The 26,052-nt window shown below is 43.3% G+C and overlaps 1 protein-coding gene across 4 annotated transcripts in view; it reads right to left on the bottom strand.

The window, feature by feature from the left end:
• SAMD12 (sterile alpha motif domain containing 12) overlaps positions 1 to 26,052 on the bottom strand; it is a 378,982-nt gene that overhangs the window by 325,393 nt on the left and 27,537 nt on the right. For all 4 annotated transcript variants that reach the window (XM_082721798.1, XM_082721795.1, XM_082721796.1 and 1 more), the window contains exon 2: positions 16,056 to 16,234. In XM_082721798.1, the coding sequence (XP_082577924.1) occupies positions 16,056 to 16,234 (179 nt within the window). The remainder of the gene's footprint in view (positions 1 to 16,055; positions 16,235 to 26,052) is intronic.

Raw genomic sequence — 26,052 nt, 5'->3', positions numbered from 1 at the left:
TCATGTCACTTCTTTGTCCATGAAGTTTCTCATCAGTGAAGTGAGAGGGTAGGATTACAAGGGTCCTGATGTCCATTCTAATTACAACCATTTCTTTCCCCTGGATCCTCTGACTTTTCATCAAGACACACAAGCCTTCTGCTTCATGAAAAATAGCTGCTAATCTCGGGGCTCTGTGGGGGGGTCATCCTCAACAAAATGGCGGAGCTGGCCAGAAACTCCCACGACTCACAGAAATGCACTAATAAGCACCGCTGTAAATAACTTCGTTGTGCTAAACCCCAGATGTTGCCGATAAATATTAGCCATGGAAGCCCAAGAGAGAAAGGGGGTCATCCAAGGAGAAGCACTTATGCCTCAGAAAGTCAGTGTGTAAACACTATGAGATGCAGAGCAGATTTGCATTCAGGAGGGAAAAATAGGTCAGCTTTTCTAAAACAAAGTAATTGCTTAAGCAGATTAACTCCCCCTCCCATCCCTTCCCCCCATGACAAAGGGAGGAAAAAACAAAAGCAAAAACCAAACACTGACCTCTAAATTTTAAGCCCAACAATTTAGACCAGTTACAAGTGCTGAGCACTTAGTGGCACATGCTAGAAGAAAGCATGAGCCCTGTGAAAGCAAGTCATGGCATCAGAATGAGAACGACTCGGCCGCCAAATGCTGTCAGTTACAAACACAAAATGGGGCAACAGGGGTACACATGCAACAGAAAGTCTCAACACTGGTAACCATCCCTGGGACCCAGGAGAAGAGCTTTAAAATCTTCAAATAGCGATTTAATTTTAGTTCAGTCATTGAGAGTAAAAAGAGCACGAGTAGTCTCTATCTGTTCAAAAGAAAGTTATGATCAATACTGACTTCTAAGTAATTGTTAAGCACACCTGTCTTGGTTCGGGGTTGTGTTCGGCCTGAGGTTCAGTAAGATGCCTGCCTGTCAGTAGCTTACATTTTGAGCAAGCATCACTGCATTGTTTCCAGACATCACCTGGATTGATCTGGTTAGGCTAGGCTTATGGGGCAGTAACAAACACCCCTCAAAAATCTCAGGATATAAGGTTATTTCTTGCTTCCATAAAAAGTCAGCTATAAGTCAGCGTCTGGGTAGCTGTCCTCCACGGGATGACTTGCTGATCAAGGCTCCTTTGACTTTGTGCTCTGTGATCTGAGCACATCGCCACCATAGTCTCCAAAAAGAAAGGAGGAGTTGGAAGTTTGCACTAGGGTTTTGCTGTTAGTCCATGCTGCTTTCTCTCAAGAGGCCAATGTTTACAATGAGTCAGTTTAAGAGACGGGGAAGTGCAGACTTCCATGAGCACAGGAGGAGAGAAGCGAATACGGTGAATGAACCCAACTGTCATCTCCCATAAGGAGCGCTGGTAAAAGCAGGTACTCCCTCATATCCCTATGCAAGGTTATTAAACCTGAAAGCCTAAAAACGGTATCAGCTGCTCATCCCCAACAATCCCTTCCTTCCCTTTTCTGAATGCTGATGATTCTCACTAACCTCTTCGCTACAAGTGTAACCCTTACCCATAGGCAAGTATGGTTGTTGGTGACAGAAGTCAAAGTGAGGTTGGACAGAGAAAGGCAGGATTCCTACCTATTACTACTACTATTCCTACCCCAGTGCTTTCATGCTGTTACCATTATCCTTCAAACTGAACAGTCTAGCTCTTAAGCTCAACGCCCAATGACAATAAGCCAAGAATAACAAGAATCAAAGCAGCAGCAAGACAGGCAGAGAAACCAAAGGGGTACCACCTCCTAGATGTAATAAGGACCAATGGAAAACCCCTTCGTTCCTACACACACCCTCTCTTACTCATACACAATGTGGCAAATAAGGCCTTTGGTCTATCTACAGCTAAGACCTCCCTTGTAAACCTAGATTTACAAGTTTAATGACCTATTTGATATCTTCTCTTGCATGTCTGTCACTCGAATGTTAAAATTAACATGGTTAAAATGAAACTTCTGATCCCACCCCAAAAGCTTCCCCTTTTAACACTCTCCTCCCTTGTCAATTTACCTATCTTATTAAATAACACCAATGCCCAGTTAGCTGCTCCAATCAGAAACATCTGAGTCATCCTTGATTCTTCCCTTTGCCTCACGCGTTAAATACCTAATCACGTTTTACCAATTCTATCTTCAAAATGAACTTAAATTGGTCCACTTCTTGTTTCTACTGACTCCACCCTGGACCAATACACCACTGTCTCTCAACACCATAAACCCCAATAGTCACTTCCCAGTCTCCCCATTTCTACTCTTGCTTGCTTTTAGTCAACTCTCAGAAGAGAAGCTCGAGTCTTCGAAGTCCCTCCCCTACTTAAAACCCTTTGGTGATTTCCACTGCACTAAGCATAAAATTCAGACAAAACCACACAATCTCTCACCCAGTATCCTCTCGAGCCATTTGTAAACATGCCACGTTGGTCTTCTTTTCTAAGCAGGGTATAGTCTTCTTGTACTTGAGGGTCTTTGCGCAAGCTGACCCAGTTCCGTAAAGTGTTCTTGCTCCCAAGAAGTGTTCTTGCTTCTTTTGGCATGGCTATATTTTTAACATTTTTAACAGTTTCTCAGACCTCAGTTGGTTTCCTTCCAAATATATATTAGAATTTGCATCACAGTACATGTTTGAGATCCAGTTTCTACTTCTGTCTTGCTCAATATAGTATCACCAAAAAAGGGGTCTAATAGATACTTCGAATCTAGAATGACATGCACATTTTTTAAGGATACAGGAGGCATTCTCACGGAATAAAAGAAGGTTCACTCTACCTTTTATACTACGTCAGGGTCCTGTTTACCAAGGGTCACAAACTAAATGGACTAGAGAAGCCTAGCAGGAAACACAAGCAGTACAGAGGGCCAGGCACGGACAGAACCAAACTAAAAGGGGCAACCATTAACAGCTGTAGCTGGTATAAACTTAGGCTTATCATTTCCAGGTTTTTTAAGTTTGAGAAGTGGGAAATCTGGAGGTTTTAAATAAAGAATTTCTGGGTTTTTCCACTGTTGAATCAGTGAACTTTAAGTCTGTGTGGGTAAACAAAACTTGGTGATAAACCCAATATGGCTATAGGCACTCAATTTGAAACCCACTGCCAAAAAAAAGAAAGAAAGAAAAAAAAGAAAAAGAAAAAAAAAAAAAGAAAAGAAAAAAAGTATATTCTCTAATCCATCTGGCCAAAATATTCTGAGGATAAGGATATTAAGAACAACAATAGTAGCACACTTACATCATCTTACAATATGCCAGGAGCTGTTTTAAGCACCATATGTGTGTGTGTATATATATACATATATATGTATATATATATATACATACACGTATGCAGTGATTCTAGCAACCACATAGTGAGGTAAATAGGAGGATTATCCCTACTGGACAGAGGAAGATACTGAAGCCAGAAAGAGGTCAAGAAGTTAGCCCCAAGTGGTATAGCTATTATGTAGCAGGGCAGGGATCAGACCTAGGCCCCCGAGCCTGTGAGTTTTACTATGTAATTTGAAGATAGATCAAAATAGTTAAGTCACATATTCTCTATAAGAATGCCTGCATGATAAGAAATCCACATTCTGATGTCTTCCTCTCTTCCGTTTGTTACAGTTCTGGCCTGTCCCGGCCACCTCCCAGTGGCTACTATTATCTAGGCCTTCGTGGGGTTAGGCCTTCTTTGTCTATTTACTACAACATGAGAGAAAGCTACTATCAGACATCCCGCCCCCCCCCAAAAAATAGGTTACATAGTATGTAAAGTAGACACATAAGCAATTAGGAGCTAAACTGCTTGATTATATTAAGGACGAGGAGGTGCCAGAGTCTGGCTCTGGTTGTGACATGCGGCCAAAAATCTGCTATTAGGATTTGGCTTTGACCTTGGTTTTTGACAGACCAAGTTGCCAAATGCCATTTTCTACCATGTTTCTGGCAGCGCCAAACTGTGTGCAATTAACGATCGTTTGATCATACAACTTATTTCATATCTGATCACCACGGCATCCTAGGTAACATATACAGGGGTGGCGGGTGCGTGGGTGGGTCAGTAGGTGATATGTCTGCCTTTGGCCAAGGTCATGATCCCAGGGTCCTGAGATCCAGCCCCACCACGGACTCCCTGCTCAGTGGGGAGCTTGCTTCTCCCTCTGCCTGCTGCTTCCCTGCTTGTGTATTGTCAAATAAAATCTTGGGAACAAACAAAAACAAAACGAAAAACACATGGGGCGTCCTTCAGGTTTACTGTTGCTATATGAAAGTTCCCTTTCCAGTAAAACCAGGCACGTAACTGGTTTGTTTCATACAAGATAAAAAGTTTATCAGCCAAGTGATAAATGCATACTGAGAACAAAAATTCATGTAAACAAAACCAAAACCAAACCAAAACAAAACAAATAAAAGCTGCATCCCGTAGACACATACAGGCACAGTTAGGAATCATAGGATCTACCACCGAACAAAACAGGTCCCTGCCCTCAGAGTTCATACTCCGGTCGATGAAGATGTCAGATAATAATGTTCCTAATAAGGAAGCAAGATACTGTTTTAGCAAGTGACGAGTACATTGGAGCTGGGGCGGGGACCAGGAGCATTGAGAAAGAGGTCATTATTTGAGTAGAAGAGTCCATGTCAAGCTCACTGAGGTCAAGAAGCCAAGAGGGAAAGGGGATAAAGCAGCAGAGCCTGTGCACCCTGAGGAGAAGGACTTGGAGGCATAGGGGACAGCCAGCACGAGGCTCTGAGGTGGGCAGATGCCTGGTTTCATCTAGAAGCAGCCTAAGCATGAGAGAGTGTAGTAGCAGATGACACGAGTGACTGGCCACGCAGATCACACAGGGCCCAGTAGGGCAACTAAAGGACGTTGGATTTTTGAGGACAACATGGGCCCTTACATGAATAACAGGATCTGACTACGGAGTTGAGAATCCTGTTTTACAATAAAATATTATGAAAACACTGCTTTAAAAAGAGAACCACGAGGGATAGCAACAAAATGAAGCTTCATCTCAAGGGTTTTTTTTGTTTTGTTTTGTTTTGTTTTTTTCAAAGCATCTTTTTCAAGGACTAAATAACTAAAGGCTTTAGTTACAGGATTGTTTCAATGAAGCTGCCTCATGACTTTCAACCAAGACGGCAAGCTCAGGAGTAGAAGTCCTTAGTAGTTATTGTTGGAGAAGGAGAAAACTTAATGGTGGCGGTTGGGAGGGAAGGGAGGGGGTGGGTAGGGGATGTGGGGGTGGAATATCACCACTAGCATGACCCTGCAGTGACAGAGCTGGACAAAAATGTAGGTTGCTCCATTACTGACCTCAGCTGAAAGAGAGCACATTTGCAGTATCATATCCGTGCAATGTAAAAACCACAGGAGCTGACAGCTCAGAGAAATTACCACCACTGCATTATAATGCCAATTTTCAACAAAAATCTGCTTGGCATAATTTTAATTAACTTGCAATAAATAGACATTATTATTAATATTTCAGGTTTACTCTTGTATGCCAGACATTCGTTCTACAGTGATGATATTCAGCTTCAGCCAAATCATGATTTAACACTCAGCTATTTGGCTTCTGGCCAAAAAGCATGTGTGGTAGGTTGTGGACCAAATGTTTGTGTCCCCTCCCAAATTCCTATCTGGAAGCCCTAACCTCCAGTGCAGTGGCATGTGATAATGGAGGCCTTCTGGCGGGCAAGATAGTTTTAGATGAGATCACGAGGGTGGGCCTCCATAGATGAGTGTCCCTTCAGGAAGAGGAAGACAGACAAGAGCTCATTCTTTCCTTGCCATGTGAGATCACAACCAGGTTACCCATCTGCATGCCAGGTAGAAGGCTCTCATCAGGAATCAATTAGCTGGCACCTTGATCTTGGGACTCAGCCTCCAGAACCTTAAGAGGTGTAAGTCTATTGTTTAAGGTACTTAGTCTATAGTATTTCATTACAGCAACCCAAGCCAGCTGAGATAGTGTATATCTAAGGTTACCTGTGAAAGCAACATCTGAAAGCTATTTCTAATTCATAAAGAACTCAAATAATATTTTAGGTATTGATTGGTACCTGGTGGTCTGATTTTAAGTCAGACATTCTTCATCAATTGTTAATCATTTAAGGAGAAGCTGTTGCTTTCCTTTTCCTTCAAGTCTGACTTCAAGAAAATGGGGAGCAATCAGCAGAGTCAGACAACGCTTACATGGAGGTTGCTGCAGAGAGCTATGGTGGGAGTAAAGAAACTTTGCCGTCTGAAATCTTGGCCAACCCTGGAGGTAGCACAGATCCCTGGGTCTTGACACAGAGGCTGGCGAATCTAAGTTTGGAATGCTTGCCTTAGACTTCAAGACAGCCATTTGCCCTGGCATAGGGACAATCTAGACTTTGTGAGGATGAAGAGTCGGAGACTGACTACAGAAGTATTCTTTACTCACCCTGTGTAGGATGTCTCACTTGTACCCCATTCAGAAAAGTAATCTCCTAACATGGTCCACCATTACAAGGAGAAAGATTTAGCCTTCTGCTCACTTGTAGAAAAGGTAAAGATAACACAACCACAGGGCAAAAGAGAGGAAGACGAAGAGGCAAGAGACTTCTGTCTCACATCAACTGATCCATTCATCAAAGGTTTTCTTTATTACATTCTGGACACTGTAGCAGGTAATGATGTTATAGCAGTGAACAAGACAAGACAAGATCACTGTTCTCAAGAGTTCCAATTTTACTGGAGACAAAGAAAATCAACAGATTTCAGACAGGAAGAAGTTCTGTGAAGGACAAACCATGATGTCAGAATGTACCTGGGGGACTAATTCAGTTAGCATAGTCAGGCTTCTCTAGAGAGGCACGTTTAAGCTAGGACTCAAATGACAAGAAATCAGCTGTGCAATGATCAGGGTTGGGTGGGGGGCGGGGAGACAGATGGAAAGGATGTCAATACCAATGCTCTCAAGACAGAATAACCTTGGTATATTCAAGATACAAAGACATGCCTGGAGCTCAGAAAACCAGAAGGGAGCGTGCTATGTAGTGAAGTTGAGAAGGCAAGCATGGCCCAAATGTCTTACGGTCTTCTCACTAATGGTAAAGCAAAAATCTGGTACTCCTGGATGGCTCAGTTGGTTAAGCAGCTGCCTTCGGCTCAGGTCATGATCCCAGCATTCTGGGATCAAGTCCAACATCGGGCTCCTTGCTCGGCAGGGAGCCTGCTTCTCCCTCTGCCTCCGTCTGCCAGTGCCCACTCTCTCTCTCTCTCTCTCTCTCTCTGACAAATAAATAAATAAAATCTGTAAAAAAAAAAAAAAGTAAAAATCTAGATTCATTAAGTGCTATGGAAAACTATTAAGGATCCCTAGCAGGTAAATGGCTTCCTCTGATTCAATACTGCTGTGTGGAGAATGATCGCAGGAGGACAAGAGTGGAACAGAAGCCAGTTAAGAAGCTACTGATGTGGTCCACGGGAAAAGAGAGGGCAAGGTGGATCCATGTGATGGCCGTGGAGATGCGACATGCCCGGATTTCGGAATAGGTAGCCAGGGCAGATGGAGTATTCATCAGCATACCATGTCCACTCGCCTCTACACAACAGAAGTGCCTATGCCATTTGCATTTTGTTTCTTTTACATAATGGAATACTCCATTTTTCCAATGCAATTATTACAAAATCTTTCTCACCCTGTAAGTAATACTATGGCAGTTTTAAGTGATCACTTCGTTTTTTCCTTTCCAACTATGAACTTTTGACAACCTTATAACCAAACAGAACAGAAGCTGTGCTCATTTATAGGTTTACACAGAGAAAGTGTTTCTTTAATATGATTTGAAGTACCCCTTCTACCTCCCACCCCTCTCCCCATAGTTCTCTAGCATATTGGGTTTGCAGCATCAGAAGCTGAGGGGTCTGGCTCCCCCTATCGGCTGAGGCACAGCCAAGGTGATAGGGAGCAGTGAGGACAAGCAGATGAGCATCGAGCCACAGACAGGTCCACCACTAATCTCAGTGGAATGCATCCACTTCTCCAAAGTCACAGGGAGGCAGCAAAACCCCCCTCCCTCCCACCCCATGCAGAGCCATTTACCAGCCGGCTCTTCATAATAAAGTTTGCAAACCCTTGTTCTAAATGGTCACTTAAGTTCGAGTGATCACAGCCTACACTGTAGTTGCTGTTGAACTATCCAGGAAACCAGACGTGTACTTGAAAAATCTTCCTAAACATACATGTTCTAAAGAAGGGATTTTAGCATGTGTAGGGAGAGAGAGAGTGCTCAGAGAAGGTGTATGTCTGTTCATCTAAAATGCCCCCCTAGGAACTAGCATCGGCCTCTAGTTATGGGTGTAGGCAAAGGCCAAACCCTGCCTTCTATTGCCCTCTCATGTTCATTTAACTCTTTCTCATTCTTGAATGTGTGGCTCTGCTCTACCTGCATCTTGAGTTCTTTACTCAGATGGGTTGACCAGGGCTCTTAGATACTTCTAGGCGTTTCCAGTCTCAATTACCACGAACTAGGTATCTTCATCACGACTACAGAATAGCCTCGCTGTGGTCCTAAGTCCCACCTATGCTTGTCTCTTTCTCAGGTACAAGATGTGCACTTGCCTTTATATAGACGCACAATATTCTGACGTACCTCCATTTTGACTGCTCCCGTGGTTGGAAGTGGATCTTCAAGTTTCAGAATGGACAGACAAAGCCTTTGGGCAGAGCGCTTCCAGACAAGCCCTCCCTAGAACTCAAATGCCCTCTCCTCCAGAGGCCTGTCTTTGCTGGGGCACAACAGTCAGTGAAACTGTGACTGGGTTCCAATCCACCTGCTCTTAGGAGCTCCATCTCCCCTGAATATCCCCTTTCCTTGTGCAGCTTCAAATAGCACACACCATCGGCTTAATACACCAGAAGAGACCATGAACCAAACAACTCTAAGAACATGGGTCATAAATTTGTCAGCCTAACAGAGTGAAAAGCACAGGCCATGGATTAGAACTAGGTTTCAGGCTAGACTGGGCCACTACTGGCCTCAAAATCCTGAAGAAGCCCAGAGTCTCAGTTTCCTTATCTATAAATTAGGTGGGCAGATGCTCCCTACGGTTCCTTCTTTGTTGAGCATGCCACGAATCTATGGCTCAAATACGTCTGACTTACTATACTTTTCAAAGCTCAACACTTTGGTAATGAATGCTTACCTCTTCAAATATGCTTCTGCTGTAGCTTTTCCTGAGAGCTTTCCAAGTGCCCAGTATGTATGTGTTGGGGCCCTGGAATGCACACAGCATGAAGTCATTCTGGCTTGTCTCTCTTGTTCTGACCCTTCTGACCATTTTTAAAGTATGTGCTCATTATGCTTCCCATGCATTATGTCCCTTCATATTATTGGTGACATTATATTGGATTGGCAGCTTCTTTTGGAGGCATGCTTGCTCCCCCAGCCAAGAAATACAGATAGCCAAGAATTAGATCATTCTATCCCCAAGTTGCCATAGACCTTCTCATAGACAGCTGAGCAGTGTAATTTGATCAAGGTTAAGTACAATGCACCCTTCACCTTTTAACCCAAGTCAAAATTCTTTCAGTTTTCTGTTTTAATCCCAGGTGAAGGCTTCCTGCTCATAGTTACAAATGTCCACCAGCCGCCTCCAGTCAACTCTCATTTATCCACCTGTGGTTTATCCAAAGCATCAGGCTTTCTCCTCCTCCTGCCTCCAGTACCAAATTCCAGGCCAGCTCCTTTAACTCTGTGCCAAAGAAATACAAACTCAATCTAATATGAGCCTAATGAGAAAAGGCTATCTGCTGCCAAAGATTCACATAATGCATCCCAAAGCCAAATGCAGGCATTATTCACTGTTTTAGATGCTGGCATTGCCTCTCCCTTATATAAAACAGAGATCGAGATTTTCGGTGTTTCTCTGAGGAATACAGATGACATGCAGTATTTTTTAACCTCTTCTTCTGCCTAGTTGGCCAATTCTCAGTATAACAGATTCTATTTTCTTTTCAAATAAATAAGTCATTTGTACATTTAGCGTCAAGGAAATAAAAAAACTCTGGGTTTGGAGTCATTTGACTTACATTTGAATGCCAACTTCCTCTAGCTGTTGGGCAGAAACTAAGTTTTGGCAAGTCATTTGAACACTTTGTTTTCTTAGCTAAAAAATGGGGATACACATAAAATAAGATATAAGGGTGCCTGGGTGGCTCAGTCAGTTAGGTGTCCAGTTCTTAATTTCAGCTCAAGTCATGATCTCAGTGTTGTGAGATCCAGCCCCCCACAGGGCCCCCCGCACGCGCGCGCGCGCGCGCGCACACACACACACACACACACACACAATACTGGGCAGTCACACATATACAAGGAACATTCAAAAAGCCACCAAGAGTCCTGATTATTACTGACTTACCACATTATAGGCTCTAGTAAATTACCATTATTGGCAAAAAAAAAAAAGAAGAAAATCAGGATTTACAATGGGAAACCTTTATTTCATACACATTAGAACACAAAGGGAGAGTTTCCTCAAGAGCACCTAGAAAATCAAGTCTAGAAGGCAAGTTTCTCATCTCCCAATGCTGTTAAGTTTAGGCCACTGGTGAGCATACGTCCCAGAATTCTAATGGGTAAGGGCCAGGATACTGCCTGCTGATAGGCTGATTCATTCCACAGCCAGAGTTGCCATGGAAACCAAAATCCCAACCATCAGAGCATTTGGGATCATTCTCAAAACAGACCCCTATTTCAACATTTCTCATGACTGATGCACTTGTCCTCCAAGGCCCGAGGACCAGAGTTAGAACGTAGTACGACTTTTTCATCTTACTCCTATAACCCAGAGAACTTCAGTAGCTTTCCACAGATCAGAGCGCTGCTGTCCAACAGCACTTTCCGTGATACTCTAGGTCTGTGCTATCCAGAACAGTAGCCCCTAGACACATGTGGCAACTGACCACTTGAAATTTGGCTGGTAGGACCAGGGAAGTCAACCTATTGTATTCAATTTTAGTCAATTTAAATAGCCACATATGCCCAGTAGCTACCATACTGGACAGCGCAGGGAGAAAATAGATCCTTGCTCCTTAACTCAGCAGTCACATTCCATACACTTGGCTCTAACATACTGTTCTAACCTGTTTCCAAAACAGGAGTCTGGATGCCAAGGGGGCTGAGGCTGAGCACACCTGAGGACATCTTCCGCTGAACCCTGGCTCCGGGTTCAACTTCATTGCTTCCATACTGCTGCACATTTGAGTTTTACCTGTATTTCCCAACACAGGTCCAACTCTACTCTGCTGGTGCGTGCTCTCTGGCTGCCCCGTCTCTACTACTTGTAAGGAAAGGGTTAATAAGCCTCGGACCTGGGCCTGTCCAGGAAGGACCTCAGCCTCTCATAGGACTATTTCCTTGGAAACTGCTGAGTGGGACTACATGTGGTATGCAGGACTAGGACTGGCCTTGGGCCTCCAGGACTAGAATGGTAAAAAGAATAAAAATAAAAATAAATCAATGGGAAACAGAGACTGTGCCTTCTCTGTGTTTAGAAGACCACCTTGCTCTCATCTGTGGCAGCTGCACGTGCCCCTCTATGGGCGAGGAGACAAAAGCGACGTTCCTTTACAGTGTCTGCACCTCCCTAGGTGATGAAATGCTATACTTGTTCTGTACCCAACTGTAAAATTAATAGTGAACATTGGGGGTTTTTGTTTGTTTAATTTTTTTCTTTTTTTCTTTTCTTTTTTTTGCATCTTGAACTTGTATGGTTCTGCATTTATACTCTCTCCTGAGTCCCAAATGCTCAGAAGAATTTAGAATTTACATTGGTAAATATCCTTTGCAGATCCACATTTTAATTGGCTCCATTTTTTTTTTTCCTAACTAGACTCAGTGCTGCTCAGTAATAAAGCTTAATTTAAAGGGAGCTTGGTTCTCCACTGGTTTCTCTTTGATAAGAGCTATGGGCATCTCCTGGCACAGAACCCCTTCGTTCTGGAACTAGAGTTCTAGTCTTTTGAGGATTAGAGCCAAAGACTCTAAAAACAACATTCTAAGAGAAGCAAAAAAGATAATTTTTCCAAATAAAGATTAGAGAGAGAGGAAAGAGATATATATTTTTAGATTATGAAAGAGATACACATTTCAGAGTCAAGATGGTATATTAAAAGCTCTTGCTCCAATCTCCCCTTCCTCAGGCTCTGAGAACTTGAAGGTGCTAGAAAGTACATTTTTAAGTTGATATAAAGCCAAGCTTGAAATCACGGAAGAGAAATCTTTAGGTGTCAGAAAACCACAGCAGTGAGGAGGCATGAACATTACTTTGCCTGCCGGGGATCTGGAACAGGTGACGTGGGGAGGGATTGGTTTCCAAACCCAGCATGGCTGCAGTCCAAGCGGCGAGGCCACAGGCATGATGGGGAACTGGAACCAGGTTCCCTGTGTGAAGCCCGCCAACAGGAAAGTGCATATGAGATGGGGGTGGGGGTGGGGGGCACTGGGTTTGCATCATCAGTAGCAAAGGGATAGAAAGTCCAACTGAACCATTAGGTAACACTCAGAGCTGTGACACCCCAGAAAGTTCAAGAAGAGGCAAACACAAAAGCACCTCACAAAACGGTCTTCACAAGTGAAAGCATGTGAAGGCAAGAAGTCTCCAAGAGAACTCACTGCCTTGGCAAATAACTTACCAAAAGCAACAATGGGAAGGTCGGGGAGGAATACAGCCTTAAAAGGCAGTATCCAAACAAAAAAAGTCCCAGTTGAGCTACTCAGGTTGATAACGCAATCCGAAAAAGGATGCGAAGTCAATATGCTTAAAAACATGAGTCTCTTACAAAAAACAAACCTCAAAACAGAAGTGAAGAGAACATTTTCCTTATATTTTCAACTCCAGATATAAACCACTATTCAAATTGTGGAATAAGCTTTCCCAGACTCAGTGAGGATTTTATATAGAAAAAGACCTTTTTACATAAATGGGAACACGCTATACACACTGTGCCCTTCTCCCCCACCCCCGCTTTAAATAATTATCACACTAATGTTCCCACATAAATACTGTCACAGATTGAATGTCTATGTTCTGTTAAAATTCATAGGAGACCCCAATGTGATGGTAGAAGCAGGTGGAGCGTTTTGCAGGCGCCTAGGTCATGAGGCTGGAACCCTCAGGAATGGAATTCGTGCTCTGAAGGAGGCTCCAGAGAGCACCCTTGTCCCTTTCCACCATGTAACACAGGACCCGATGGCCAACTAGGAGCAGGAGGTGGGCCCTCTTCAGACTGAATCTGGTGGCACTTTGATCTTGAACTTCCCAGTCTCCAGAACGTGAGAAATACATTTCTATTGTTTGGGGGACCGGGGAGGTTAAGCATCTGCCTTTGGCTCAGGTCAGGACCCTGCTCATCCAGTCCAGGCTCCCTGCTCCGCGGGGCGCCTGCTTCTCCCTCTGCCTACTGCTCCCCCTTCTTGTGGCTCTCTCACTTTCTCTCAAATAAATAAAATCTTCAAAAAAATGAGTTTCTTTTGTTGATAAGCCACCGAGTCTGTGATATTTTGTTATAGAAGCCTGAATGGACTAAGATAAATACGTAAGTGCCCTTTACCCTTATGAATGGAGGATTCTACCCCATTGCATGAACAGACACAGTTCCTCCAGCCAGCACGCTAGGAATGGACATTGGAGCTCTTCCCAACATTTTCATATTGTAAATCATGCCAGAGTAACCACTGTCCCGCAGTCGTTTTTGCACATAGGGATGATTAATTCTCAAGACAAATTCCTAGAGAGGGAATTATGGACTCAAAAATTATACATATTTATGATTTCAGTAACTACTATCAGACTGTCCTCCAGAAAAACTGTACCAATTTATACTACCAAGTGGCTTTAAATGCACACATTTCTAGTCAGAATTTTTTTTTTTTTTTAAGTTTAGGTCAAGTTACCCGAGATTGACTTATTTTTCCAAGAAAAAGGAAGAAAACTCACAACAAAACACATTTAACGGTGTTTGCACATGCGCATAACAAGTTCATCCCGCGGCACGGAAGGTTCAGTGTAGGTAACCATGCAGGTCCGCAGTCATCACACTCTCATCCTTACTTTTAACTCTGCTCCCTGACCCCCTCACCCCCACCCCCGGCCCCAGCAACCACCACTGTCATCAGGTCCTCCATGAAGAAAAGCAAATACTTTGTCTAAGTTTTACTAAAACTTCTGGTCTGTTCACTCCTAAATAGGATGTCAATGTGAAAACAATCTCCTTAACCCGCTTTCACTGTAGATGTATAGGATAATTCAAACGAATCTGGTTTTCCATTTGTGGCCTGGCCCACTTCTGAGGAAAGGCTCGTTATAGACCACTGCATTCTCTGTGAAGCACCTTTTCAGCAAAGCAACCAAAAAGGGATCTCGAGGCAAAGGCAAACGCTACCAATGCGAAATGCAGGAATTACTACCGCATCCCGTAGTCTAATTCACAAGTAATCACATCATGTCAGATTTAAACAAACCTTCATAGTCCTGGACTGTTTTCAAATAAGAGATAATCTGGAAATGTTTAGAGTTCAATTAAAATCAGACAAATAACAGCTTATCTACTTTTAATATCTATTTCTAATTTTTATTTAATTTTTCACTTATCTAATTTTTAATATTTTTAAGCAGCCCTTTGAAAAGATCCTACTCAAGCTATTTATCTTCCTAGTGAAAGATCCTGAATACTTCTTTTTTCCCCTTGCTCTTTCAAGATGTTGGTGTAGCATCAGAGACTGAGGAGGTTTAAATATAATGGAATAGAACAGGGCTCACCTATTTCCAGCTCTGCTCACAGACCAAACTTCAACCATATGCCAATTCCCTAGGGGATGCAATGTCTCTCTACTAAAGAGCTCAGAGCACAGTATGTGCAATCTCCTGGCTCCTCATTTCCTTTGCTCTACAACACACACAAGCATGCACTTCAGGTCATCAGTTTTAATTATCCACACTCCAGAAAGGAAGTAGCAATAGTCATTATTCAAAGCTTCAGATAAAGCAGAGAAATTACCATTCGATTCTGGAAGATGTTGGGAGTGGGGAAGGAGTTGATTATAGGACAGCCGAGTGACCTTCCCACTTCACGTTTTCTTGGGTGATTGTAATCTTCGCTTTCCAAGGCACGCACAGATTCGTTCTGAAAGGAAATTCCTTTGCAGAGAATGTGCAAGAGAGAAACCGAATACCATACGAAAAGGTGATTTTGAACGAGTTATGTTTGCTATATGAAAGAGAAGGAAAGTTCAACGTGGAGGGTTCCAGGGAGTCAAGCCTAGTGGCCTCTGACTTTTCCTGTCTTACGCTCTCCACATCCTCCAACATGGATACCTCCGCAAAGTCTACAACCCGTTTTCTGAGCATATTTCTTTTATTTCCAAGAATCAAACGAATAGGAACATCTTCCATGGCCCCAACATGAGCATCTTCACTGATTTCAGACAAAAATCCATCTACAGCCAGTTCCATTGTGGAAAACCTTTAGAACAGGGGGTCCTTACTAAAAGGATCATCGACCCGCCCCATCCCATCTTACTGGTGTGTTACGTGCCTACATCTAAGACTAAAAAGAAGAATCCAAAACCAAAGTAGACACGGTTGTCTCATTCACTGACCAGAGTCCTGTTTATGACCATCTAGCTCACGGAACTGTTACAGGGACACAAGAGGCCATACACCAAGAGTCTTGGAAACAGTACCTGGAAGCATCTGTTTAATAAAAACACTAGTGATTGACAGTGTGTGTCTGCAAAAGTCCCTCAAACACATGGGTCACTGGGCCTTTTATAAAATCCTTCCAATGCACAGTCTTATTTTATCTGCTCAATCCAATGGTGGAGGGAGTTTTTATGATCTCTACAGAAGAATCTGAAGCCTGGATAGTCCCATGATATGCCAGCATCATAAAATGATAAATCTGAGCCTGGCAAATGACCGTGAGTAGTGAAACAGCACCCTTTGTTCTCTGTGGCTGGACCCCAACATTTTTATCGGGGCTGTAACCTTGGAATCTCCTTAACTGGGTGGACTATGACCTACCTTAGCCGTCTCAGCTTCTGTTGGCAGTCGCTTGGGGGTTCCTTTTTGGTCAAGCACCTTCTGAAAATTTTTGTTTTTAATGGGTTGAGATTCCACAGCTTCCGCTTCAATCTGCAGTTTAATGCCTTCGGCCCGGGCGGAGTGATCGACAGCCCGGGGATTCAAGCCACAGTGGAGAGCTAGGAGAGAGGGAAACGTTTAACTCCAAACAAGGTCCAACAAAGAAGGTGCCCATGATGGTATTTTATCTGACCTAAGCAGGAAGAAACAAGGCAGCAGCAAGTCTGGAGGCAGCAAGTTTGTGGTACCTATGGGGAAACCTCTGGGGAGAAGGGAGTGTGGATGGCAGGCGCCCTAAGCTCTCAAGTCAGAAAAGACTTCAGTACAAACCCAGAAGCCGTCACTTCCAACTTCTCTGACCTTGCGCAAGTTACTAACTCCCCCACCACAGATGAGAATACCAAAGCAGGCAACTTCGTTACTGCAACCCACACACCCAACCAGTTGAACCCCGGCCCTTGAGCTCTCGTCTCTGCCTCCATCTGCCTCGCACTCACTGCCTGGCTATTTACGGAGCACTTACGAGGTGACATATCCTGGAAACATGGATTTATTTAGGACAGATGTGCCCTTCAAAGATGTTATGGCCCAATAGGAGAGTCAGGAAAAGGTGATTTTGAACGAGTGATGTTTGCTATATGAAAGAGAAGGAAAGTCCAATGTGGAGTCCAACAGTGGCCTCTGACTGTTCCTGTCTTACGCTCTCCACGTCCTCCAACATGGATACCTCCGCAAAGTCTACAGCCCGTTTTCTGAGCATATTTATTCGTTCAACAAATTACTTACTGGGTCCCTCCACTGTACCCAGTATCCTCAAAGAAATAGCAGTGAGTGTTATAGGAACCACATGTTTCGCCCCCAGATAAACTCCATGAACCACCAGGGGGTGTGGGGCTGGCTATGTACAGGCACACATACACAGCGTGTGTGTGTGTGTGTGTGTGTGTGTGTGTGTGTGTGTGTGTGTAGTAAATTATCTCACCTCCCAGGGACCCTACCCCTTCAAATTTGGTGAATTTGAACCCTTTGGCCTCAGAGGACTCAGGGCCAGAACCTTCCCTCCATCCCCCTCAGGACTCTACCTCACTGATGACCTTTCACCCAATACCTTCAGCACCCCCCCTTTCTTAGCTGCTCCCCTATTAGACAACTGCCGTGGTTCTACAATTCTTCCTTACTCTGCAGCCCATTCAGGTCAGGGTTTCCTCCTACCTGGTTTCCCAGAGAGCACGTGACACCCGAGAGACGAGGGTGGGCTTCCCAGAAGCGAGGCAGGGGTTCCCTCCCCACTCTCCACGCTCTCCTTAACAGGAACCATCCACTCCCACACTCCAGCACGGTCCCCCTGCCAGTGATGCCCAAACGCTAACCGCGGCCCAGGAAGACCTGTCAGGAGCTTCCAACTTGAGTGAAACCTGGAGCTCAAGATCCCAGTTCCAGGGTGTCCCTGATACCTCAAATTCAACATGTTTGAAACAGATCCTTGGTCTTTCTATACCACTCCCTCCCCAAATGCCTTTTCCAGTCTTCTCCAGTTACAGAGAAACCAGAGCTACCCTTGGCAGGGCTCTCTCCACGACTCGCCACAGCCCTTCCATCTCACGCCAGGCCCGGCGAGCTCTACGCCCACAGCTCTGCTCCAGTCCGTCCACGCGGCTCCCTCCGCGCTGCCACCACCCTGGTCCGAGCCACCCACGTCTCTCATCTGCACGGCTGACTCGCCCAATGGCTCTTCCTCGCTTGCGCCCCAGAACCCCACTTTTAAAAAACGTATGGGTCGGACGGTGAGACCCTTGGGCTTAGAACTTTCGAATGGCTTTGTTTTATACCTACATCGTTCAAAAACCTGCAGCACGGCCAACAAGGCCCTGCAATCACTGGCCCCGTCCTGCCTTGCCAACTTCATCACGCACAGAGCCCTCATTCACTCTACTCTGGCCACACACTTCCTTTTCACACTTCCTACTTCTTGAGCACATCAAGTTCTTTCACACTTCCCGGATTTTGTACGTCATGCTTCTTTGCCTAAAATGTTCTCCCTGTTCCTCACCTCACTCCTACTCATCTGCCAGGCTTTGGCTTAAAGCAGGCTTCTTCAGAGAGGCCTTTCCTCCATCCTCTTCCTCATCCCCCTGCCCCCAACCCATGTTGGATCATTGTGCCTGGACCGTAAGTATTCAAATACTGAGTGATCTTAAACTGCTTGTACAAAGGTCTCTGTGCATGTGGTCTCATTTATATCCCTTAACATGAAAATTATCTGTGACTTTCTCTTCTAGCTTCTAGCTTCCTAGAGCCGCGAACCAGCCTATTTCATGGTGCACAGGAGACATTCAACATGTACTAGCTCATGCCTCCCCACCTTACACTTTGTGCTGGATCTCAAATGATCTTCACAAAAACGCAGTGAGATGAACTACATTCATTTCGCAGACAAGGGAAAGGAGACTCAAGATGCATAGTCACGAAAAGTGATGCAGGGATCTCCTGAAGATCACAAAGGTCTAGCATCGTTTATATGGATGATTTCAAGTTTTGGGTGAACAAAACCAAATTTAACAGTATGGAAAATTATTAGCTTTCAGAATAGGAAGTCCAGTAACGGTAAAAGGTCAGAGTTTATGGATTTTCCAGCTCAACAGGATTATCAAGGATTCGGATTTCTTTTTCATCTCCCCATCCTGCTATCCAGAACATTACCTGTGTATGTCCTAAGCCTGGGTCCTCTCATGGCACCTAGAGTTACAAGCTTCTAGTTCTCATCTAGCAATAGTGACAGTTTAGTTCACACTGTTCTTCCCCTAATCCTCCTCCAAACTTTCATTTCTTTCTTATCAGCCCAAAGTGAATCACACACCCCTCAATGAACTAAAACCCTGGCAGTGGAGAGGGTTACCCTTAAACCAGCCAGCCCTTTGGCTCAAGTTCCCTTCGTCAAACCATGCTGCTGTGATTCAAGAAGGCAGGGGCAGAATGGATGTTGGAGACCCAATCACAATGCCCAGATGAGGCAGGGTAGAAAGAGAATTTAGTGGCCAAAATCTGTAAGAGCAGGAGGCTAACCGCTGTTACTATCAAATCAGCTTCTCCATCTCCAAAGAATGGTCTATTTGTAACAAATATTCAGTATGTTAAAATCATGAGTATAAAAACAAGTTTGCTTGTGAAGGGAGATGAAAGATTAACATGGAATAGATTTGGACATTAGAGAAAGAACAATTTATAGCTTTGATCTTTCTCTACAGCAATGATACCTGGATGCTTCCTGCCTTGAAATTCACAGCCTCCAAATACCACTGACTTGTTGGTGGTTTCCAGGACCTTCTGTTTGCCTTCTGCACTAAATCAGACTCTCCTATATCCTTCACCTTTGCTCGGGCTGGTCCATCCTCCTAGAAAGAGGTTCTACTACACCCTAGTCTTATTTGCTCCTTTGGGAGGCTGAGTTCACATACCCCATGTGTCAGCTCAGACCTTGAAAGCCTTCTAGGGAGTTTTTGGTTACCAGATCAAGAACCGTTGGGCTAGGCTCCTTCCACATGGAGGAGGTCTCCCTCACTGATCTGTCCACCTCTCCTACCACCACTACAAGTTCCTCAAGGCAGGTCCCTCCCCTTAGTCACCTCCATGACCTCCACTCCGCAGTCTAGAACCCGGCACATAACAGGCCTTTACGTTAACACTGGTTCTTACTGAATGAGCCAGCAATCTCTTCCCTTTTTAGAACCATGTCTTCAATCAAAAGGAAACGTCTCTCTGCTGGTAAACACCCAGCATTTACAACGTAAGGTAACGATAAACATGAAGCAGAAGATGAGATTTTGACTTGCGGCACACGTAGCTGCCTTCCTCACACAAATATTTTAATCCTCCATAGCGGTTCCCTCCTCGCCTACAAACCCAGTAGTTGATTTAGGTTTTGTGCTTGAGTTTATTTATTTAAAACCATTTCTGACAGGCTTTGCTTGGTTTTCCCTGAAATTTCATGGCCCGAATATTTACACATGAGGTAACTTTCAAATGGCCTCTTTACAAGCTGTGACCTCCATTTCTTTGTTCATCAGGTAAAAGGTGTTTCATCTGAGTTCTCTTTTTTGTCCTCATCATGCCCTTTCTTGTTTTCATTGAAGTTATTTACTCAATTTAATGGACTCGGCAGCTCACAGGTCAGCTCTGAGACCCTCTTCATACTTCTCTGGTCTTCCTGACCCCGCTGTGCCTTCCTAATTTCTAGTTACGGAACGGGCACTGTAAGCTCTCAGTGAGTGGTCTTTCCCTCATGGGCTGCTCTCATTTTCCTCATGTTAAAGTTGCTGATACTAAGTTCTTCAAAAACCAAGAATGATAAACCAAAGTAGATCTCATAAACATTTCTTTTAAAAAGTTAGTAATAATAAAAATAAATTTAAAAAATAAAAAATTAAGTCCCTATTATTTTTTTTTTACTGCAATTGCACAGGCTTTCGCATTATTTTTGAGATGCCACAACAAAGCTACCAGCTCTGTTTCATGTAGACAAGCCCATCCCCCATATTCTGCTGCTGGGGACATAAAATGGTGCAGCTGCTGTAACACTCTATGGTGAGTCCTTAAAAAAAACAAAAACAAACTTAGGGGCATCAGGGTGGCTCAGTCGGTCAAGAATCTGCCTTCAGCGCAGGTCATGATCCTAGGGTCAGGTATATGCCTTGCTTCTAGCTAAAGTTCCTGGGAAACACAGCCTTTGTTTCATACCTCTTACAGAATATACCCACAGCAGACCTTCTCTACATATCTGCTTCATTAATGGAGGCACCTTATCATACTCTGGACTCAAATTCAGCAGATCATTACCCTCTAGAAATAATCTGAGCATCACAAGAGCCCTCTCTCTGAGGCAGACACTTCCCAGTGTTTTCCTCCTTACCCACAAGGTCACGCACTTTCCCAGCCTCCCTTGTAGCTACATGTGGCTGTGAACAGATTTCTGCCTATGGGACCTAAGCAGAAGGCTGAGGTGTAAAGATGCAGATCTGAAATGAACAGAAGAGACGGATTTTGATATTACCCCTCTTACCCACCTTACTGCTTCAAATGCAGAGGTGATACCCAGAGCAGCTATAGATCATAAGGCTATAAACATGAAAGCCAAGAGGCTCTACCATCACTGAGCTACTCAAACTGGGCTCTTAACTACATACATCTGGACCTGATGCTACACGAGAAATGTAATCTTTTACCTAAGATGCCACTGAGTCGGGTCCTCTGTGACTTAAGATGAACCATTCCAAACTCACACATGATTCCACTTAAACAACATATAATTACTTAGCTCTTCCTTAAGGATAAAAAAGAAAACTGAAAGCCTAGCAAAATATTCTGCTATGGGTTTCATCACTCCCATTAGGACTTGGAAAGCTGAATAAGTATAGTAATAACCTTAGCAAGGAAGTTGTACATTACAAATACATGTTCTCAAGAAAAATACTCTCACAGATAGAATCAATCCAGATGATATGATAAAGCTCTGACGGCAAAACTTACTCATTGGGGAGACCCTGGTGCCCAGAAAAGTGCCTACATCACTGATAATAACTTCTGCATGAATTAACAAGAATGTGTCCATTATCACTAATGTTTTAACCTGAATATATAACAAGTATACTAGAAATGTAGGTCTCAAATAAGAGCTTGGGTTAAGCTAATGGACGGGGCACAAGGTCTCTTTGGGCAAAGAAACCTGTTCAGCAGTCATCTGCTAAGGCAGGGTCAGCAAACTATGGCCTACAGGCCAGATCCAGCCTATTGCCTATTTATGTACGGCAGAAACAGTTTTACGTTTTTAAGTGGTTGGGGGGAGAAACTAAAAGGGATATTTGTGATCTATGAATATTACATGAAATTCACATATCAAGGTTCCTAAGTTTTACTGGAACACAGCCACGATTATGTTTTCTATGGCTACCACTGTGCGACAGTGGCACAATGGCAGAAGTGAGTTGTTGTGACATACCATATGAACTGCAAAAACTAAATATTTATGAGATATCCCTTTATACAGAAAAAAAAAAAGTTTGCTGAGCCCCATTCTAGGGTAGAATACATCCATATCCTGGAGGATACTGGGTTCTGAGAACTGTAGCCCCCTCCACCATAACAGGGTAGAACTCCTGCATCTTTGAGGAACTCACCTTCTACTTACTCTGCACTCTCCCCCATTTCCAGGCAATTTAAGTAAGCTCAATTATATTTGATTTTACCATTTGGGTCAGACTAGGAGACCAAATAGGATTTCTAGACCTCTCCTTGGTCAGCTAAATGTGGTATTCCATAATATATACATATTATATAAACATGTTATATAATATACATTACCTACACATATTATATATATACACATACCAGTTTAATGTGGTATTCCATATATATGTATGTGTATATATATATATACACACATACACACGAGCTAAATGTGGTATTCCATTATATAAAGACACACACACACACATACTCTGAAGCTTAACACTTCTAAATACAGGGTTGGAGTCCTTTCCTACTATCAAAAAGAATAGGAGTAAAATACAAATTTCTGCTCACTCAGAGGCCTTAAAAAAATCACATGTCCATTCTCAACAATTTTGTAACTGACCAGGAATAGACAGTTCCCCATCTGTTACGAAGAGGGGGCTGGAGAGAAAGGCACTCTTCTGATGAGAGAAGGGAGCAGATATCATGAGACATGATGGGCTGAAACCCCCAAATACTCTTACTGTCCCCGGAAGTCTGCCCAGTGGGAGCCCCAGTAGCTACTGTGTGGCCACCAGAGCTGGGGTCGGATGACTTTCCATCCCAGCCAGATGTGCAGACCACATGCAGCTGGGTCAGGACATTGCCTCCTCTGAGCCCCATGAGGCACCCTCATCCTGGCCCACTCATCTGGAGAGGCTGTCGCCTTTGCAAAAGAGTTTGCTATCACGGACCCTCACTCCGCCAAAACTAAGAGTGACAGTGACAGCAAACATTCACGCTTCTTACTCATGATGTATGAACTAGACCATCTAAATGCAGCAGAAATTAAAACAATGCTTAACACAGGTCACCATCAGAATGGGGAATGGTTTTGGACAAGCTCTAAGGCGCAAATGTTAACTCCTCTCTTCCAGGAGAAGAAAAGTACCACAGATAGGGTCAGAGGTTCTGTGAAGCTTTAGACAGAGGTCTCAGGTATCAGAGAGAAGGAGGTCATCTACACGGGTGACTCAAACATTTTTTTTTTTTTTTGACTCAAACATTTTTAACCAGGATACTGTAAGAAACGTATTTCAAACTGTGAACCCATGCCCAAACACATCTGTGTAAATAAAGGAACTGAGCCAAGTTTCATAAAACTTTATTTTTCTTTACTGTATGTGACCTACTCTGATTTTTCCTTAGGTCTTTACATTTTTAAATCAAGTAGCACCTCAGATGCTTCTAAAAGAATAGACACACTTCTCGCCATTTGTCCCACTAAGAAAAAAATGAAAACCCCGGACATTATATAACACAAACACAGAGAGCTCTGAAAGGTAGGGGAGAAGGCAGTCCTTTGGGTGACTCTAGAACTCAAGACAAGACATGATGTGCATTCCGTGGGTTTTGTTTTCATCTACATTCCAAACTTAGAACTGAAGAAGTCTACCACCTAGAAACCTCAAAGGGCACAAACAAATGAAAGACAAAAGCCCGCTGTCTCTATCCCTATCTACAACAGGGATAGTCTAACAAGACAAACCTTTAGACAGTAATTGTTCTACTCCAACATCACAGAAAAAAAAAAAAAAAAGTAACCCAATCACCCCCACCAACAAACACTGAGTGAGAGCCTAGACTGCCACCCTCCCCAGGCTGTATGAAAGTACTCCAAAACCCCCAAGAGGGTGGGGTCATAGAAAGTCACATAAGGAGCTCAGACTTTCATATCTGTCAATGATTATCAAGGCCACCTCCTCACCTGTGGTGTCCATCAAGCTGATGTGAGAAGGCTCGATGTCCACCCAGCAGTAAGGTGGCCCCTCCTTTCTGGGACGGTGTCAGAGGAAGCCTGGTGCAGAGTCAGGACTTTTCACCACCACCCAGTGATAATGAGACCCCAACTCCCACGTAACATCTGGCCAGAGTGGTCTCCAAGCCAGCTAAACAAAGTTTAAATATGATTAAGTCTCACAAAATGAAAATGTCCAAGTTTTGATTAGGGGGAAAAAAAAAAAAGCAAACTTATAACCCAGAACCAGGAAGATCTCATACTTAATGAGAAAAAAAAAAAAAAAAAAATCAGCAGATGGCAACACCAAGATGACAGAAATCTCAGAACTATGGACAAAGATTTGAAAGCAGCCATGAGAAAAGTCTTTAATGAGCAATTATATCTGCCACAAAGGAGAAGATAGAAAGTTTTTGCCAAGAAACAAAGTTGCAAAGAAACAGAAGTCCAAAAGAAGCATCAAATGCAAATGCTATAACTAAAATATGTGATAACCAAAATTAAAAGGTCAACACATGAGTTCAATAGCCCACTGGAAAAGAAAGATTTCATTGCAAAAAGCAGAAGGAGCTTTCTCGTAAGTAGAAATGGAAATGTTCTAGATCTTGCTTTGGTTACATAATGTAAGTATCAAACTCAGAACACTTAAGCTTATTTAATATACAATAGCAAGCATGTATCTTAAGAATGAAACAAACAGAATACAGACATTAGAGATACTTTATTTTTTTAAAGTTTTTATTTAAATTCCAGTTATCATACAGTCTAATATTCGTCTCAGGTGAACAATTTACACACTCAGTACTTCCATACCTCATCTCTGCTCATCACAAGTGCACGCCTTACTCCCCTCTCCCTCCCTTCTGGTCACCGTCCCTTTATTCTCTAGAGTTAAGAGTCTGTTACTTGGTTTGGCCCTTTTCTTCCCTTTGCTCATTTGTTTTGTTTTTCAAATTCCTCCTATGAGTGAAATCCTATGGTATTTGTCTTTCTCTGTCTGATATATTTTGCTTAACATTAAACTCTCTAGCTCCATTCATATCACTGCAAATGGCAATTTGCATTCATTCTTTTTGGTGGCAGGGTAATAATATCCTAGTGTGTGTGTGTGTGTGTGTGTGTGTGTGTGTATCTTTACCCATTCATTAGCTGATGGACATTTGGGTTGTTTCCCTAATTCTGTTATTGTAGATAATATTGCTATAAACATTGGGGTGCATGTATTCCTTTGAATTAGCATTTTTGTATTTTTTTAGAGATTTTTTTTAGTTAACATAATGTAGTACTTGTTTCAGGCGTACAGGACTGTGATGCATCAGTCTTTTTGAATAGAGTTGAGAAAGGATTTTTGAATCCTGTTTTCATTCCTATTGCTCTCCCGCACCCAACACAGCTACCCATTGAGTCAAGTCCAAGTTCTACTTTCTTGCCATATGTTGATAAAGTGGGATAACCTACAGAATACCTGATGTCAGCCCAGCGTTCAATGACCACCAATCTCCATTTTTACCTTACTGCCCTCCTCCCTCACAACAGAGGAATATTTAGCATTGGAAATATTTATCATTAACATCTTTAACAATTGTTGAGTCAACAAAACAGTAGTGCTGTATCTTTAAAGGGGAAACACGGTAGAGGCTTTAAAAGGGACAATCCTGAATGAAAAGGGCAAACTGAAGTGAAATTTTGGGGTTTGGGGGTGGGCGGGGAGGATGGCTCAGAAGGTAGAGAACAGCTTCACCGAGGTTGGTGAGTTGAGGAATGTGCAGCTTGTAACACACTTTCTGCTGGTGAGCAGACGGCAAGCCCTGTGAAATAACACTAATGGAAAGAAGTGACTAATCTCTGAGGAAGTCTACATATTAGTGTGGGATTTCAGGAAGGGAGGAAGAAGCAATGGTACAAGTTAACGGAGTCAGAGGACTTTTCGTCTCC

Source organism: Mustela nivalis, assembly GCF_964662115.1.
Source record: "Mustela nivalis genome assembly, chromosome: 2".
Lineage (NCBI taxonomy): Eukaryota > Metazoa > Chordata > Mammalia > Carnivora > Mustelidae > Mustela > Mustela nivalis.
This window is presented reverse-complemented; position numbering and strand designations above follow the sequence as displayed.